Source organism: Oncorhynchus gorbuscha, linkage group LG19, assembly GCF_021184085.1.
Source record: "Oncorhynchus gorbuscha isolate QuinsamMale2020 ecotype Even-year linkage group LG19, OgorEven_v1.0, whole genome shotgun sequence".
Taxonomy (NCBI): Eukaryota; Metazoa; Chordata; class Actinopteri; order Salmoniformes; family Salmonidae; genus Oncorhynchus; species Oncorhynchus gorbuscha.
This window is the reverse complement of record NC_060191.1, coordinates 39,386,963-39,406,660: the sequence shown is the minus strand read 5'-3', so window position 1 is coordinate 39,406,660 and position 19,698 is coordinate 39,386,963. Positions and strand designations below refer to the sequence as shown.

Here is a 19,698-nt window from a genome sequence, read left to right as displayed (position 1 = left end):
GGCAGCCCACTGAGTGCCGCTCCTTTCTCACGCAGTGTGAGATTGTGTTCTCTCTCCAACCCAACACATACTCTAGAGAGAGAGCTCGGGTTGCTTACGTCATTTCACTCCTTACTGGCCGGGCTCGAGAATGGGGCACAGCTATCTGGGAGGCAAGGGCTGATTGCTCTAACAAGTTCCAGAACTTTAAAGAGGAGATGATTCGGGTTTTTGACCGTTCAGTTTTTGGTAGGGAGGCTTCTAGGGCCCTGGCTTCCTTATGCCAAGGTGAACGGTCCATAACGGATTATTCTATTGAGTTTCGCACTCTTGCTGTCTCTAGTGAGTGGAACGAGCCGGCGCTGCTCGCTCGTTTTCTGGAGGGACTCCACGCAGTGGTTAAGGATGAGATTCTCTCCCGGGAGGTTCCTTCAGATGTGGACTCTTTGATTGCTCTCGCCATCCGCATAGAACGACGGGTAGATCTTCGTCACCGGGCTCGTGGAAGAGAGCTCGCATCAACGGTGTTTCCCTGCTCCGCATCGCAACCATCTCCCTCCTCTGGCTCAGAGTCTGAGCCCATGCAGCTGGGAGGGATTCGCATCTCGACTAAGGAGAGGGAACGGAGGATCACCAACCGCCTGTGCCTCTATTGCGGAGTTGCTGGACATTTTGTTAATTCATGTCCAGTAAAAGCCAGAGCTCATCTGTAAGCGGAGGGCTACAGGTGAGCGCAACTACTCAAGTCTCTCCATCAAGATCCTGTACTACTTTGTCGGTCCATCTACGCTGGACCGGTTCGGGTGCTACATGTAGTGCCTTGATAGACTCTGGGGCTGAGGGTTGTTTCATGGACGAAGCATGGGTTCGGAAACATGACATTCCTTTCAGAGAGTTAGAGAAGCCTACGCCCATGTTCGCCTTAGATGGTAGTCATCTTCCCAGTATCAGATTTGAGACACTACCTTTAACCCTCACAGTATCTGGTAACCACAGTGAGACTATTTCTTTTTTGATTTTTCGTTCACCGTTTACACCTGTTGTTTTGGGTCATCCCTGGCTAGTATGTCATAATCCTTCTATTAATTGGTCTAGTAATTCTATCCTATCCTGGAACGTTTCTTGTCATGTGAAGTGTTTAATGTCTGCCATCCCTCCCGTTTCTTCTGTCCCTACTTCTCAGGAGGAACCTGGCGATTTGACAGGAGTGCCGGAGGAATATCATGATCTGCGCACGGTCTTCAGTCGGTCCCGAGCCAACTCCCTTCCTCCTCACCGGTCGTATGATTGTAGTATTGATCTCCTTCCGGGGACCACTCCTCCTCGGGGTAGACTATACTCTCTGTCGGCTCCCGAACGTAAGGCTCTCGAGGATTATTTGTCTGTGTCTCTTGACGCCGGTACCATAGTGCCTTCTTCCTCTCCGGCCGGGGCGGGGTTCTTTTTTGTTAAGAAGAAGGACGGTACTCTGCGCCCCTGCGTGGATTATCGAGGGCTGAATGACATAACGGTTAAGAATCGTTATCCGCTTCCCCTTATGTCATCAGCCTTCGAGATTCTGCAGGGAGCCAGGTGCTTTACTAAGTTGGACCTTCGTAACGCTTACCATCTCGTGCGCATCAGAGAGGGGGACGAGTGGAAAACGGCGTTTAACACTCCGTTAGGGCATTTTGAGTACCGGGTTCTGCCGTTTGGTCTCGCCAATGCGCCAGCTGTTTTTCAGGCATTAGTTAATGATGTTCTGAGAGACATGCTGAACATCTTTGTTTTTGTCTATCTTGACGATATCCTGATTTTTTCCCCGTCACTCGAGATTCATGTTCAGCACGTTCGACGTGTTCTACAGCGCCTTTTAGAGAATTGTCTCTACGTAAAGTCTGAGAAGTGCTCTTTTCATGTCTCCTCCGTTACTTTTCTCGGTTCCGTTATTTCCGCTGAAGGCATTCAGATGGATTCCGCTAAGGTCCAAGCTGTCAGTGATTGGCCCGTTCCAAGGTCACGTGTCGAGTTGCAGCGCTTTTTAGGTTTCGCTAATTTCTATCGGCGTTTCATTCGTAATTTCGGTCAAGTTGCTGCCCCTCTCACAGCTCTTACTTCTGTCAAGACGTGTTTTAAGTGGTCCGGTTCCGCCCAGGGAGCTTTTGATCTTCTAAAAGAACGTTTTACGTCCGCTCCTATCCTTGTTACTCCTGACGTCACTAGACAATTCATTGTCGAGGTTGACGCTTCAGAGGTAGGCGTGGGAGCCATTCTATCCCAGCGCTTCCAGTCTGACGATAAGGTTCATCCTTGCGCTTATTTTTCTCATCGCCTGTCGCCATCTGAGCGCAACTATGATGTGGGTAACCGTGAACTGCTCGCCATCCGCTTAGCCCTAGGCGAATGGCGACAGTGGTTGGAGGGGGCGACCGTTCCTTTGGTCGTTTGGACAGACCATAAGAACCTTGAGTACATCCGTTCTGCCAAACGACTTAATGCCCGTCAAGCTCGTTGGGCGTTGTTTTTCGCTCGTTTCGAGTTTGTGATTTCTTACCGTCCGGGTAGCAAGAACACCAAGCCTGATGCCTTATCCCGTCTGTTTAGTTCTTCTGTGGCTTCTACTGATCCCGAGGGGATTCTTCCTTATGGGCGTGTTGTCGGGTTAACAGTCTGGGGAATTGAAAGACAGGTTAAGCAAGCACTCACGCACACTGCGTCGCCGCGCGCTTGTCCTAGTAACCTCCTTTTCGTTCCTGTTTCCACTCGTCTGGCTGTTCTTCAGTGGGCTCACTCTGCCAAGTTAGCTGGTCATCCCGGTGTTCGAGGCACTCTTGCGTCTATTCGCCAGCGCTTTTGGTGGCCGACTCAGGAGCGTGACACGCGCCGTTTCGTGGCTGCTTGTTCGGACTGCGCGCAGACTAAGTCGGGTAACTCTCCTCCTGCCGGTCGTCTCAGACCGCTCCCCATTCCTTCTCGACCATGGTCTCACATCGCCCTAGACTTCATTACGGGTCTGCCTTTGTCTGCGGGGAAGACTGTGATTCTTACGGTTGTCGATAGGTTCTCTAAGGCGGCACATTTCATTCCCTCGCTAAACTTCCTTCCGCTAAGGAGACGGCACAAATCATTATCGAGAATGTATTCAGAATTCATGGCCTCCCGTTAGACGCCGTTTCAGACAGAGGCCCGCAATTCACGTCACAGTTTTGGAGGGAGTTCTGTCGTTTGATTGGTGCGTCCGTCAGTCTCTCTTCCGGGTTTCATCCCCAGTCTAACGGTCAAGCAGAGAGGGCCAATCAGACGATTGGTCGCATACTACGCAGCCTTTCTTTCAGAAACCCTGCGTCTTGGGCAGAACAGCTCCCCTGGGCAGAATACGCTCACAATTCGCTTCCTTCGTCTGCTACCGGGTTATCTCCGTTTCAGAGTAGTCTGGGTTACCAGCCTCCTCTGTTCTCATCCCAGCTTGCCGAGTCCAGCGTTCCCTCCGCTCAAGCGTTTGTCCAACGTTGTGAGCGCACCTGGAGGAGGGTGAGGTCTGCACTTTGCCGTTACAGGGCACAGACTGTGAGAGCCGCCAATAAACGCAGGATTAAGAGTCCAAGGTATTGTTGCGGCCAGAGAGTGTGGCTTTCCACTCGCAACCTTCCTCTTACGACAGCTTCTCGTAAGTTGACTCCGCGGTTCATTGGTCCGTTCCGTGTCTCCCAGGTCGTCAATCCTGTCGCTGTGCGACTGCTTCTTCCGCGACATCTTCGTCGCGTCCATCCTGTCTTCCATGTCTCCTGTGTCAAGCCCTTTCTTCGCACCCCCGTTCGTCTTCCCTCCCCCTCCCGTCCTTGTCGAGAGCGCACCTATTTACAAGGTACATAAGATCATGGACATGCGTTCTCGGGGACGGGGTCACCAATACTTAGTGGATTGGGAGGGTTACGGTCCTGAGGAGAGGAGTTGGGTTCCGTCTCGGGACGTGCTGGACCGTTCACTCATTGATGATTTCCTCCGTTGCCGCCAGGATTCCTCCTCGAGTGCGCCAGGAGGCGCTCGGTGAGTGGGGGGTACTGTCATGTTTTGTCATTTATTATCTTGTCTTGTCCCTGTGCTTCCCATTCTATTCGTTTCCCTCTGCTGGTCTTATTAGGTTCTTTCCCTCTTTCTATCCCTCTCTCTCCCCTCCCTCTCTCACTCTCTCGCTCTCTCTTCTCTCTATCGTTCCGTTCCTGCTCCCAGCTGTTCCTATTCCCTAATCAATCATTTAGTCTTCCCACACCTGTTCCCGATCCTTTCCCCTGATTAGAGTCCCTATTTCTTCCTTTGTGTTCCGTTCCTGTCCTGTCGGTTCCTTGTCTAGAATTCACCGTGCTGTGTTTGTGTATCGCCCTGTCGTGTCGTGTTTTCCTCAGATGCTGCGTGGTGAGCAGGTGTCTGAGTCTGTCTGGTTCAAGTGCCTTCCCGAGGCAACCTGCTGTTCACCTGCTGTTCAAGATCGAGTCTCCAGTTTGTCCTCGTCATTTCGAGTGAAAGTTGTGTTTTTTGTTTGTATTTACTTTACTGGATTAAAGACTCTGTTTTCGCCAAGTCGCTTTTGGGTCCTCTTTCACCTGCATGACAATAACTGAAGAGAATTCTCTTGGGAGGTAATATGGTCGGCATTTGAATGTGAGGTATTCTAGGTCGGGTGAACAAAAGGACTTGAGTTCCTGTATGTTGTCACAATCACACCATGAGCAGTTAATCGCCCTTCTACTTCCTGAACATATTTATTCCTGTCTGCGCGATGAACAGAGAACCCAACTGGCTTTACGGACTCAGACAGTATAACCCGACAGAGCCCTGTTTCCATATATAAAAACAGCAGGAGAGTGTCTGGCAGCCTTGTTCATGGGCCAAAGTAAAAGGTTTTAAAAGAAGACACTGATACAGTGGACAAAACATCACAATGAAAAAGTCCAAATAAAGAAAGAGAGAGAAATAAGATTATGAGAGGAAGGTATAGATAGAGGGACAGATGCAGAGATGGAAAGTGAGTAGAGGGGCAGGGAGGTGGTATGGTGTTTAATATAGATTCAATTTTTATAACGCCAGACATCTCAATAGGAAGCTTCAATCACTTAGGGGATTGGAGCCCAGAGGAAATTGCCGCACCAAAACATACAGAGAGAATGAGCCCAGGAGTTTGTGTGTGTGTGTGTAAGTAATTATATGTACGTGGGTGTAGGTTTGTTTGCACACGCTACTGTGTCCTATCCTTCATCTCATTTTGCAAACAGGTTGGTCTGTATCAACTGAAAAAAAGTGTATAGCAATGGGGAGTAGACAGGACATGACTGTGAGTGTCCCTAAGAGCATGTACCTCTGTGGTACAGGGATCAGGAGACACAATCATAAACTAAAGCCAAACTAACCATAGGGTCATATTCATTAGGTACCCAAATTATTCAAAACCTATTGAAACAGGAAGGGACTACCTGATCTTGTCCAATAAAAACCCTTGTTTTAGTATTCCGTTGCAAAGTGTTTTGCTACGGTGTGCCCTGATTAATAAGACCCAGGACGGACCTCTTAACTCACACACAAAGTAGCCTACATGCATTTCTCTTTGTGTGAGACTTGCACCTCAGATCATGGGCTTACTCACTAAGTACGGGCTCATGCGGCTTGAAACTCAACACTGTGTGTATCTCTGTGTGGTTGACTAAGTGTGTGAACATCATGGAGTGTTTACTGAAGCTAAGCGGCTGCAGGATTAAGCCTTGATGACAGAGACCCCGCCCGGGCCTGCAGGCTGCAGCCATCATACATTGCCAGCCCCAGGTCAGGAAGCACCGCAATTTGATTATGCAACCTCAATGGTTCCTCTTTGAACATCATGCTTTGTGACGGACAGACATGCCGTTGTATGTGCTGTATGGTCTGTAGACCGCAATGGATGATGGAACTTCGCTGCCGATGCTGCGTGAAGCCGCAATCCTTTATTCGTCATTATTCTTCATCAATCAATGGATATATACTTTGTTGAATAGACAGTAAGTATTGCAGATTGCACCTTTCAATTGTATTCCGTAGCTTTTCTCTCGTTCTCTCTACTGTGGTCTTGAACTGCTCTCATTCAGGACAACAGTACAGGGTCTGAGAATAATCAAGCATTATCTTCAAAAGACAAAGCGCCTATACAAACACTCGGTCATATACAAACCAATCTTAGAATCATGTAGTGTGAGCCCTGGAATAGAGGGGAGACAACCGTGAACAAACAAGGGGGGAGAGCTTACTAAGGACCAAGGGGTGAGCAACAAGACAGTGTGAGGCCTGTGTGTTTTTAACTGAGAATTCATCTGACAAAGACTGAAGTCAAATCGTGCATAATTGCTGGGTAAATAACAAAGTGGGAAGGTGGTATTTACCACATACGACTGGGAAAAATCCACTTGAATGCCGCTTGAACTGGTAATCACTAGTGGGAAACTATCATCCCTGATCTCCGACTTCGCCCACATGCTGATCTCTGACGTCACACCTACTAAGGAAATTACTTTGATGACAGCATTTTAAGCAGTTAAATGCAACCCCCCAAAATATAATTTGTTTACACGCATGATAGCTGGGGGCGTAGTCATTATGCTGATTCTTTTGCAAAACGAAAGCAAACGGAATGAAACGAGGAGGGATCTAAATGAATTTGTCCAATATAAACTCTTGCTTTCGTTGCAAAACTTTTGCAACTATTTGGACTAACAGTTACAGCCTTACAATTTTAGTTAACACAGCTTGTTGGCCACTAGCCAATCAGGGTTTCTCAATGAGTTCAAAGCACAAGAATGCATCCAACTGGCATTTACGACTTCACAATGGGTAATTACCACCTTCCCACTTAGTTACGAACACAGCATTAGAAAAGATACTACCAAAAATATAAACGCAACATGCAACAATTTCAAAGATTTTCAATGTAAATACAGTGCCTTGCGAAAGTATTCGGCCCCCTTGAACTTTGCGACCTTTTGCCACATTTCAGGCTTCAAACCTAAAGATATAAAACTGTATTTTTTGTGAAGAATCAAACAACAAGTGGGACACAATCATGAAGTGGAACGACATTTATTGGATATTTCAAACTTTTTTTACAAATCAAAAACTGAAAAATTGGGCGTGCAAAATTATTCAGCCCCCTTAAGTTAATACTTTGTAGCGCCACCTTTTGCTGTGATTACAGCTGTAAGTCGCTTGGGGTATGTCTCTATCAGTTTTGCACATCGAGAGACTGAATGTTTTTTCCCATTCCTCCTTGCAAAACAGCTCGAGCTCAGTGAGGTTGGATGGAGAGCATTTGTGAACAGCAGTTTTCAGTTCTTTCCACAGATTCTCAATTGGATTCAGGTCTGGACTTTGACTTGGCCATTCTAACATCTGGATATGTTTATTTTTGAATCATTCCATTGTAGATTTTGCTTTATGTTTTGGATCATTGTCTTGTTGGAAGACAAATCTCCGTCTCAGTCTCAGGTCTTTTGCAGACTCCATCAGGTTTTCTTCCAGAATGGTCCTGTATTTGGCTCCATCCATCTTCCCTGTCCCTGCTGAAGAAAAGCAGGCCCAAACCATGATGCTGCCACCACCATGTTTGACAGTGGGGATGGTGTGTTCAGGGTGATGAGCTGTGTTGCTTTTACGCCAAACATAACGTTTTGCATTGCTGCCAAAAAGTTCAATTTTGGTTTCATCTGACCAGAGCACCTTCTTCCACATGTTTGGTGTGTCTCCCAGGTGGCTTGTGGCAAACTTTAAACGACACTTTTTATGGATATCTTTAAGAAATGGCTTTCTTCTTGCCACTCTTCCATAAAGGCCAGATTTGGGCAATATACGACTGATTGTTGTCCTATGGACAGAGTCTCCCACCTCAGCTGTAGATCTCTGCAGTTCATCCAGAGTGATCATGGGCCTCTTGGCTGCATCTCTGATCAGTCTTCTCCTTGCATGAGCTGAAAGTTTAGAAGGACGGCCAGTTCTTGGTAGATTTGCAGTGGTCTGATACTCCTTCCATTTCAATATTATCGCTTGCACAGTGCTCCTTGGGATGTTTAAAGCTTGGGAAATCTTTTTGTATCCAAATCCGGCTTTAAACTTCTTCACAACAGTATCTCGGACCTGCCTGGTGTGTTCCTTGTTCTTCATGATGCTCTCTGCGCTTTTAACGGGCCTCTGAGACTATCACAGTGCAGGTGCATTTATACGGAGACTTGATTACACACAGGTGGATTGTATTTATCATCATTAGTCATTTAGGTCAACATTGGATCATTCAGAGATCCTCACTGAACTTCTGGAGAGATTTTGCTGCACTGAAAGTAAAGAGGCTGAATAATTTTGCACGCCCAATTTTTCAGTTTTTGATTTGTTAAAAAAGTTTGAAATATCCAATAAATGTCGTTCCACTTCATGATTGTGTCCCACTTGTTGTTGATTCTTCACAAAAATTCTTCACAAAAATATACAGTTTTATATCTTTATGTTTGAAGCCTGAAATGTGGCAAAAGGTCGCAAAGTTCAAGGGGGCCGAATACTTTCGCAAGGCACTGTAAATGTATTAGACCTTAATCTATGGATTTCACATGGCACCGCACCCACTGGGGAGCACCCCCCCAGACGATCCCGAGGGTGAAGAAGCCGGATGTGGAGGTCCTGGGCTGACTTGGTTACACGTGGTCTGCTGTTGTGAGGCCGGTTGGACGTACTGCCAAATTCTCTAAAACAACGTTGGAGACGGCTTATGGTGGAGAAATTGACATTCAATTCTCTGGCAACAGCTCTTGTGAACATTCCTGCGGACAGTATGCCAATTGCACGCTTCCTCAAAACTTGAGACATCTGTGGGATTGTGAGTCAAAACAGCACAATTTAGAGTGGCCTTTTATAGTCCACAGCACAAGGTGCACATGCGTAATGATCATGCTATTTAATACATTTCTTGATATGCCACACCTGTCAGGTGGTAAACAAATTTGTGCTCAAAATATGAGAGAAATGTTTTTTGTGTGTACTGTACGGAACATTTCTGGGATCTTTTATTTCAGCTCATGAAACCAACACTTTACATGTTGTGTTTATATTTTTGTTCCACCAGGAGTGGAAGCAGGGCATTAGTTTCGGCAGAGAGTAAGAAGAGAAAATGTCCACGAAAATAAGACCACAAAGTGAGGAATTTGTGTCAAATTTGGTCAACAAAAAAAGGTATTGCTAATTTGCTACGTGAGGCTTATTTGATTGAATATAAGTTTCATAATGGTTAGGTTGTAAGGAATGCTCTGATTTAAGTGGATGCACGTGGCATTTAACCAACTTAGAAAAAAATAAGACTTTATATCGAAGTTGTGCCGGTTGTTCACACGCTTATCTGCCCTCTTATTGGCCAGAAAGGTCCCACCTGATCTCGCCTCCTCCCGCCTGCCTTCCATCTTTGATGACATGCATTTCCATTGTTAGAGCGGTCACTCGACAATCTTGTCAATATAATAGAAAATCTTTGACCCACCTCTCAATAACTAATTACCCGCCAATCACCCACACCTGTGAGCAATCACTTATCAAGCCTTGCTGGTTCTTCAAGCACTTGGCCCTAGCAACTGCCCCTAGCAGTGGGATGTGTATAGTGGAAAATGGTCTGTAACTGTGCCCTCAGCACTAAACTACCTCAATCCTCAAATAATCTCAGAAATGAACTCAATTCAAGAGTTACAATGTTACAAAACATAAAAAACAGTGTTACAAAAGCATTTCGGGGAAAAAATGCAAGAGGCATAGCTACTCATTTACATCTTAACTTTATTTATCTATTCATTCATATATATTTATATCTTTCTTCTATACAGGTTTATTTCTCAATACAATCTTTTACAGACGCACATAGATCATACATTATGTAGGCTCGAGAGGTACAAGGGAGGGATTTTAACATCATCTTCATTGGATATTTTGGAGAAGTACAAGACGAGAGAAGGTCACTTCACAGACACAAGTTGAAGAACAGGTTACACACATTGGCATGCACACACTCACAAAGTCCGACACTGCTACTTCCATTCATAATGTACACACGCACACACTCATGTATGCACGCTCACACGTACACCAATCCTGAGTTAAAATACTATTTGAAATCCTTTCAAATACTTCAGATTTGATTGCCTGGTTCAATGGAACAAATAGAACAGTCGCAAATCTGCAAACCCCCGCCCATCGGGCACTAGGCAGGCTAAAGAAAACACAAAGTATTTGAAAGATTCCCTATAGTATTTGAACCCAGGTCTGAGGCACGCACAAACTTACAGTCATGCATCCAAGAGAGTAGACAGGTATTCACAGAACAAAGAGACATACACCGACACCAAGACGAATACACACGCACATGCCATATTTTTACTCCCAGTCCAACACACAACAGATGATTTGGTAGAGAGTAAAGACAGATACCTGTTTCAGACGCAACCTTGAGGACTGAGTGATGGAGATGAAAGTAGTTGTGATCGACATTTGGTTCCCACTATAAGTAATTCACATGTAAATGGTGTTTTACATATTAAGAGACTAAATCAGCATGTCAGTTTTTGGTAAATTACATGAAACCATACATAGATTTGACAGCAATAATAATTATTTAAAATAAATATATATATATGTATATTGCAATAATATAACCCACGACTCCTTCTAATCTGCACAGGGTAGCTTCTCCCCACGTTCCTTCCATTATTTTCTGACACACACACACACACACACACACACACACACACACACACACACACACACACACACACACACACACACACACACACACACACACACACACACACACACACACACACACACACACACACACACACACACACACACACACACACACACACACACACACACACACACACACACACACACAAACCAGAGCCTTCCATACTGCAACTCAAGAATCCCCCCACATACGACTGGACAAAGCCCTGTGTTCTCTTCTGAACTTGTCTCTATGTTCCCCAACAACCTGGATATGCTTACAGAGCATGATCAGTACTGCAGTGCGTCATACTACACCAACATACAGCGCTTCACCGCGTGGAGACGCTCTGACACACACCAAGGCCCTTCATAGGTTCAGCCATCCCATTCCCATTCAGAAATACTGACAAGCTCCCGCCAAGTCATTCTAAAACATGACAACAGCTCACATCTGGAAATACCTGTAGAAATATCCATGGAACATTTGGCTTCATTTAGACATGTAAAAAGATTCCTGGATTTTGCAATCAATGTCCGGCTAAATATCTGAAAGCAGAACTCATGAAACAAGGATCGAAGGTCAAATGAGACGTTTGTTTGTGATATAAAAGTGGACCAGACAGAACAGAGACAAGGAAGAGTGCGTGTGTATGTTTATGAATCATACTGAATGGATGGATTCCAATTGTAACAGTACACATGTCATTGTGCTGTGGCATCTAAAAAACCCTCTGTCGGGTGGTTGAAATGCTCTGACCAGCGTGGGCCAGTATGAAAACAGTGACGCCATTAGCCGCTAACGGTTTAGCTAACAGAATGAGCCAGGAGGGAGATGACGGGAGGAGGGGTGGGATGCTGCAGACAATGTGGCCCGGCACTCCACCTCACCCCTGGGGTCAGTGGGATGGACGGGGTGCCTTAGTGCTGAAGTCTGCTGTGGGTGTTCTGGAGGAGAAGCGGGGGAAGGGACGGACCCTTCCCATCCTGCAGTTGTGCTCTATGTCCAGCAGAGGGGGGTGTAGTCCACCGGGCCTGGTCAGACCACTGGGTCAGACGGCGTGGGTGATGATAATGTCACTGTGAGGCCCACTGGGTACAGGGGTGATGCCCTTCAGGAGACGCTGAGGGATAAGGAAGGGAGGAAGAGAAAAGAGAGGGGTAGGAGGGAACACCGGGGTTATTTCATGTCATCCATTGTAATTGCGTGTTGGGTTCCCCTTGTAACAGTCCGGTTATACTACAAGTTATCTTGTGGAATCACAGAGATCTCTCGTTGTGGTTCTATATTCCGAACAACATGCAAATTGGCACATTAGCTTTGACACTGTGCTGGATAGGCTATCTAGCAAGACCGTCCCTTCTCGCCACTCACAAAATGGGACTTTCCCGTGTCTGCTTCCGTTGAAAGTGACCGATTTCTGGTTGCCTGAGTGCAATAAGTAGTGCCTGGTATAACTGTGGCGTAACCCGACAGATCGCTCCTGTTGAGCGCCATCACACAGACTGTGCGCTGTCACACACATCCTGACCTCGCTCTGATCCGTCTGTCTACGATCACTGGCCGCAGCGGCAGGTTAGGCAAACAACGCTCACACACGTAACGCACACACACTAACACAGATGTACGACCAGAACACCCCCCCCCTCTGCTGACACTGTCTTTCAGTCCCATTGTGCGGTGAGGCACTGGGGCAAACACTGGGCTTATTGGATGACAGGTTTATCAAAAGGCAGGGACAGGAGGGAGGAAGGTGCTGTGTGTACCATGCAGTTTGGTGTCAGTCTGTCTGTCTTCTCAAACAAGGGGCTGTTTTCTGGCTTGGCAACGTGACAAGTGTGCAGGTCCTCGCGGTGTCTGTCGCTTGTCTATGCTTGCGTGTGTGTCTGGAAGCCGTGGTGGCTTGTAGTATTCCTACTCTCTGCATTTCTCCTTTTGATTGTGTCCTCTGTTAGTAGCCTGGTGATGGCAGGGGGACTGGAGGGGGACTGGAGGGGGTCTGGAGGGGGACTGGAGGGGGTCTGGACGGGGAGAGGCCCTCCCCAAGCCCTCTGGAGGCTCTTACCTGTTTAAAGGTCCCTTTGGCAGTGAGCAGGTGGTACACCATGTAGGCTGGTACACAGATGAAGGAGGACACTCCGATGCAGTAGCCTAGAACTGTTGTCCAAGGTGGGTAGACGTAGTCAAACAACTTGACCTCCGGGGGGAACGCCAGGAAACTGACAATGATGAACTGAGGAGAGATGCGGCGTAGGAGGAAGTGGTGTTTTTCAAACAGGTACAGTTGAAGTGGGAAGTTTACATACACCTTAGCCTAATAAATTTAAACTCCGTTTTTCACATTTCCTGACATCTAATCCTAGTAAAAGTCAGTTAGAATAAAAACTTTATTTTAAGAATGTGAAATGTATTTATTTATTTCACCTTTATTTAACCAGGTAGGCTGGTTGAGAACACCTTTATTTAACCAGGTAGGCTGGTTGAGAACACCTTTATTTAACCAGGTAGGCTGGTTGAGAACACCTTTATTTAACCAGGTAGGCTGGTTGAGAACACCTTTATTTAACCAGGTAGGCTGGTTGAGAACACCTTTATTTAACCAGGTAGGCTGGTTGAGAACACCTTTATTTAACCAGGTAGGCTGGTTGAGAACATCTTTATTTAACCAGGTAGGCTGGTTGAGAACACCTTTATTTAACCAGGTAGGCTGGTTGAGAACACCTTTATTTAACCAGGTAGGCTGGTTGAGAACACCTTTATTTAACCAGGTAGGCTGGTTGAGAACACCTTTATTTAACCAGGTAGGCTGGTTGAGAACACCTTTATTTAACCAGGTAGGCTGGTTGAGAACACCTTTATTTAACCAGGTAGGCTGGTTGAGAACACCTTTATTTAACCAGGTAGGCTGGTTGAGAACACCTTTATTTAACCAGGTAGGCTGGTTGAGAACACCTTTATTTAACCAGGTAGGCTGGTTGAGAACACCTTTATTTAACCAGGTAGGCTGGTTGAGAACACCTTTATTTAACCAGGTAGGCAAGTTGAGAACACCTTTATTTAACCAGGTAGGCTGGTTGAGAACACCTTTATTTAACCAGGTAGGCAAGTTGAGAACACCTTTATTTAACCAGGTAGGCAAGTTGAGAACAAGTTGTCATTTACAAATGTCAGAATAATAGCAGAGAGAATGATTTATTTCAGCTTTTATTTCTTTCATCACATTCCCAGTGGGTCAGAAGTTTACATACACTCAATTAGTATTTGGTAGCATTGCCTTTAAATTGCCTTCCACAAGATTCCCACAATAAGTTGGGTGAATTTTGGCCCATTCCTTCTGGAAAGCTGGTGTAACTGAGTCAGGTTTGTAGGACTCCTTGTACGCACGCACTTTTTCAGTTCTGCCCACAAATGTTCTATAGGATTGAGGTCAGGGCTTTGTGATGGCCACTCCAATACCTTGACTTTGTTGTCCTTAAGCCCTTTTGCCACAACTTTGTCCATTTGGAAGACACATTTGCGACCAAGGTTTAATTTCCTGACTGATGTCTTGAGATGTTGCTTCAATATACCCACATAATCTTCCTCCCTCATGAAGCCATCTATTTTGATCCTGCAGCAACTTCACAAGGTCCTTTGCTGTTGTTCTGGGATTGATTTGCACTTTTCGCACCAAAGTACGTTCATCTCTAGGAGACAGAATGCGTCTCCTTGTCCCATGGTGTTTATACTTGCGTACTATTGTTTGTACAGTGGTACCGTCAGGTATTTGGAAATTGCTCCCAAGGATGAACCAGACTTGTGGAGGTCTACAATTCTTTTTCTGAGGTCTTGGCTGATTTGTTTTGATTTTTCCCATGATGTCAAGCACCGAGTTTGAAGGTGGGCCTTGAAATACATCCACAGGTAAACCTCCAACTGACTCAAATTATGTCAATATGAAGCTTCTAAAGCCATGACATCATTTTCTGGAATTTTCCAAGCTGTTTCAAGGCACAGTCAACTTGTGTATGTAAACTTCTGACCCACTGGAATTGTGATACAGTGAATTATAAGTGAAATAATCTGTAAACAATTGTAAAAATGACTTGTGTCATGCACAAAGTAGATGTCCTAACCGAGTTGCCAAAACGATAGTTTGTTACAAGACATTTGTGGAGTGGTTGAAAAATGAGTTTTAATGACTCCAACCTAAGTGTATGTAAACTTCCTACTTCAACTGTATGTACAGCCGGTGTGTGTGTGTGTGTGTGTGTGTGTGTGTGTGTGTGTGTGTGTGTGTGTGTGTGTGTGTGTGTGTGTGTGTGTGTGTGTGTGTGTGTGTGTGTGTGTGTGTGTGTGTGTGTGTGTGTGTGTGTGTGTGTGTGTGTGTGTGTGTGTGTGTGTGTGTGTGTGTGTGTGTGTGTGTGTGTGTGTGCCTCACCAGTAGGAATATTGGGCAGATGGCCACCCAGCACACCCTCCAGAACAATCCAGGAGAGAATCCCATCATCATATGGACATCAGCACAGAAACGACTCGTGCCTGAAAATGGACACAAAGACAGAATGAAACATAGGCACACACACACACTTTAGTGTCACAATATGGAATCGCCTTATCCATCCATTGTTTTATTTTCCCAAATGAGACATGCCTAGCGCAGTCAGGTTACAAACCAATCACAAACACACATCCATTAAATCAAAAATTAAAAAGCTGATTCCAAAGAATATCAGACTATGTGGGCCTTGTCAGCAACATCATTGTCAGTTTACCGTAGAACCAGGAAACGGCGATGACTTCTAGGAAGACCACAGTGATGACAGCAGGTCCCGTGGCGTACTCCTCAAACAGTTTCACCACAAACGCACCTCCCTAAAACAGAGTTCCAGAGAAATGCATGGGAGTTGGGAAGAAAGCTATAGAGACTATAGAGACATTTCTACAGTATATACCACTGATGTTCCAGCTTATTTTCAACTTATTTCCCGACAGCATTGCTTCATGCCATTCAGGAGATTCTGGACATTGCTAAATAACCAGCAAAAAAAAAGATTGGATGAAAGTATAATAACCTGGGTAATGAGCCAAGGGGACTGAGGCTGGCTGGAGTGGGACTGAGGCTGGCTGGAGTGGGACTGAGGCTGGGTGGAGTGGGACTGAGGCTGGCTGGAGTGGGACTGAGGCTGGCTGGAGTGGGACTGAGGCTGGCTGGAGTGGGACTGAGGCTGGCTGGGCTGGCTGGAGTGGGACTGAGGCTGGCTGGAGTGGGACTGAGGCTGGCTGGAGTGGGACTGAGGCTGGCTGGAGTGGGACTGAGGCTGGCTGGAGTGGGACTGAGGCTGGCTGGAGTGGGACTGAGGCTGGCTGGAGTGGGACTGAGGCTGGCTGGAGTGGGACTGAGGCTGGCTGGAGTGGGACTGAGGCTGGCTGGAGTGGGACTGAGGCTGGCTGGAGAGGGACTGAGGCTGAGGCTGGGACTGGGCTGGGTGGAGGGGACTGAGGCTGGGTGGAGGGGACTGAGGCTGGAGGCTGGGGAGTGGGACTGAGGCTGGCTGGAGTGGGACTGAGGCTGGGTGGAGTGGGACTGGGACTGAGGCTGAGGCTGGGTGGGTGGGACTGAGGCTGGCTGGAGTGGGACTGAGGCTGGGTGGAGTGGGACTGAGGCTGGCTGGAGTGGGACTGAGGCTGGGTGGAGTGGGACTGAGGCTGGGCTGGGTGGAGTGGGACTGAGGCTGGGCTGGAGTGGGACTGAGGCTGGGTGGAGTGGGACTGAGGCTGGGTGGAGTGGGACTGAGGCTGGGTGGAGTGGGACTGAGGCTGGGCTGGAGTGGGACTGAGGCTGGGTGGAGTGGGACTGAGGCTGGGTGGAGTGGGACTGAGGCTGGCTGGAGTGGGACTGAGGCTGGGTGGAGTGGGACTGAGGCTGGGTGGAGTGGGACTGAGGCTGGGTGGAGTGGGACTGAGGCTGGCTGGAGTGGGACTGAGGCTGGCTGGAGTGGGACTGAGGCTGGGTGGAGTGGGACTGAGGCTGGGTGGAGTGGGACTGAGGCTGGCTGGAGTGGGACTGAGGCTGGGTGGAGTGGGACTGAGGCTGGGTGGGACTGAGGCTGGGTGGAGTGGGACTGAGGCTGGGTGGAGTGGGACTGAGGCTGGCTGGAGTGGGACTGAGGCTGGCTGGAGGGGAGGGGACTGAGGCTGGGTGGAGGCTGAGGCTGGGTGGAGTGGGACTGAGGCTGGGTGGAGTGGGACTGAGGCTGGCTGGGTGGGACTGAGGCTGGGTGGAGTGGGACTGAGGCTGGCTGGAGTGGGACTGAGGCTGGCTGGAGTGGGACTGAGGACTGGAGGGGACTGAGGCTGGGTGGAGGGGACTGAGGCTGGGTGGAGTGGGACTGAGGCTGGGCTGGAGGGGACTGAGGCTGGGTGGAGGCTGGGACTGAGGCTGGGTGGAGTGGGACTGAGGCTGGGTGGAGTGGGACTGAGGCTGGGTGGAGTGGGACTGAGGCTGGGTGGTGGGAGTGGGACTGAGGCTGGGTGGAGTGGGACTGAGGCTGGGTGGAGTGGGACTGAGGCTGGCTGGAGTGGGACTGAGGCTGGGACTGAGGCTGGGTGGAGTGGGACTGAGGCTGGCTGGAGACTGAGGCTGGGACTGAGGCTGGGTGGAGTGGGACTGAGGCTGAGGGGACTGACTGGAGTGGGACTGAGGCTGACTGGGTGGAGTGGGACTGAGGCTGGGTGGAGTGGGACTGGGACTGAGGGGACTGAGGCTGGCTGAGTGGGACTGAGGCTGGGTGGAGTGGGACTGAGGCTGGGTGGAGTGGGACTGGGACTGAGGCTGGGTGGAGTGGGACTGAGGCTGGGTGGAGTGGGACTGAGGCTGGGTGGTGGGACTGAGGCTGGGACTGAGGCTGGGTGGAGTGGGACTGAGGCTGGCTGGAGTGGGACTGAGGCTGGGTGGAGTGGGACTGAGGCTGGGTGGAGTGGGACTGAGGCTGGGTGAGCCTGGGTGGAGTGGGACTGAGGCTGAGTGGAGTGGGACTGACTGAGACTGGGCTGGAGTGGGACTGAGGCTGGGTGGGTGGTGGGACTGAGGCTGGGTGGAGTGGGACTGAGGCTGGCTGGAGTGGGACTGAGGCTGGCTGGAGTGGGACTGAGGCTGAGGCTGGAGTGGGACTGAGGCTGGGTGGAAGGCTGAGACAGAGGGGACTGAGGCTGGGTGGGACTGAGGCTGGGACTGAGGCTGGGTGGACTGAGGCTGGGTGGGACTGGGACTGAGGCTGGCTGGAGTGGGACTGAGGCTGGCTGGAGTGGGACTGAGGCTGGCTGGAGTGGGACTGAGGCTGGGTGGAGTTGGACTGAGGCTGGGTGGAGTTGGACTGAGGCTGGGTGGAGTGGGACTGAGGCTGGCTGGAGTGGGACTGAGGCTGGGTGGAGTGGGACTGAGGCTGGGTGGAGTGGGACTGAGGCTGGCTGGAGTGGGACCGAGGCTGAGTGGAGTGGTACCGAGGCTGGGTGGAGTGGGAACGAGGCTGGGAACGAGGCTGGGTGGAGTGGTACCGAGGCTGGGTGGAGTGGGAACGAGACTGGGTGGAAGTGAGACAGAGGCTGGGTGGAGTGGGATCGAGGCTGGGTGGAGTGGGACCGAGGCTGGGTGGAGTGGGACCGAGGCTGGGTGGGAGTGGGACGGAGTGGTACCGAGGCTGGGTGGAGTGGGAACGAGACTGGGTGGAAGTGAGACAGAGGCTGGGTGGAGTGGGACCGAGGCTGGGTGGGAGTGGGACTGAGGCTAGGTGGAGTGGGACCGAGGCTTGGTAGAGTGGAGAGGAGACTCACGTAGGTGAGGGTGGAGAGCGCTCCCAGGTAGCAGACACACACCAGGCCCAGGACAAACCACTCCCTCCTCCTAGACAACAACTGGGGGAACTCATCCAGCATGGCTGTGATCACCCCCTCCAGACCGGCAAACTACACAGGAAGACAAGAAGGGAGAGACATTAAACTGAAATTAAATTGAGAGAGTCAGTAGAGGAGTAACTCAGAGGAGAAAGGGGGAGAGAAAAGGAGAGACAGGTGGAGAGTGATGAGCGAGAGAGAGATGCTCACGAGAGAGGAAAATAATAATTGCGCAACTATAGAAGATCACAAAAAAAACAGGCAAACCCAGACAGAAAGATCCTCAGACACAAACTGTTCCTTCAGCATCAGTTCTGTTGACAGTAACCCCCCCCCCCTTCTAAGCTCAGAGCCTGATTGGATGAATACACACTCAACACAACCTGAGAGCCTGGGTTAAATGAATAAGCACACATAGTAGAAGTACATTTTTGTAAGAACGGAGAACTGATCAAAAACAGACAATCAATTTGAGAACCAGTAATTCTGTGAGATTCCCACGCCCTTATGCATATGTGTGCGCGCCCATTTGTAAATGTGTATTCATCTGTGCTTGCATGTATGTGTGTGTGTGTGTGCCACTGACCGTGCTGTCCAGCCCCAGCATGATGATCATGAGGAAGAAGATAATGGCGAAGAAGGTGGCAGCGGGCATGTTGGCGATGGCTTCAGCATAGATGATGAACAGCAGACTGGGACCTGGCAGAAGAGACAGACAATCAACATATTAGGAAAGGGAACACACACACACACACACACACACATGGTGGAAATGTGGCATCTTAACTGTCCTCTTCATGTTTGAAAGCACCTAAGGGATCATAATTATTTCCATACGGGCCCCTGAGGCTTTTGCATGTGGTGTTGGGCCTTTATCAAAAAGGAATAGTGGGCAATTAGTCATGTCTTGATGTATGCAAATGTAACTAGAACCGTAGCAGAGAATTTGTTTTGACCGTGTGTCTTACGTTAGGATTCTCCACAGTCTGGTCTGTACTCACTTGCCAGATTTCAATTACTGTCTGAATTCAGATAACCTGTGAACTATCTGGGCCTGTATTTCTCAAGTGTCTTAGAGTAGGAGAGCTGATCTAGGATCAGTT

General features: G+C 48.6%; 1 protein-coding gene across 3 annotated transcripts in view; it reads right to left on the bottom strand.

Annotated features, from left to right (window-relative positions):
• Positions 1-9,760: 9,760 nt before the first annotated feature.
• Positions 9,761-19,698, bottom strand: part of LOC124004758 (sodium-dependent serotonin transporter-like) — a 33,705-nt gene continuing 23,767 nt past the window's right edge. For all 3 annotated transcript variants that reach the window (XM_046313527.1, XM_046313526.1, XM_046313528.1), the window contains 6 exons: positions 19,182-19,294; positions 18,536-18,667; positions 15,478-15,577; positions 15,144-15,244; positions 12,789-12,956; positions 9,761-11,846 (listed from right to left, as the gene is read on the bottom strand). In XM_046313527.1, coding sequence (XP_046169483.1) covers positions 11,775-11,846; positions 12,789-12,956; positions 15,144-15,244; positions 15,478-15,577; positions 18,536-18,667; positions 19,182-19,294 — 686 coding nt within the window. In that variant the 3' untranslated portion in view covers positions 9,761-11,774. The remainder of the gene's footprint in view (positions 11,847-12,788; positions 12,957-15,143; positions 15,245-15,477; positions 15,578-18,535; positions 18,668-19,181; positions 19,295-19,698) is intronic.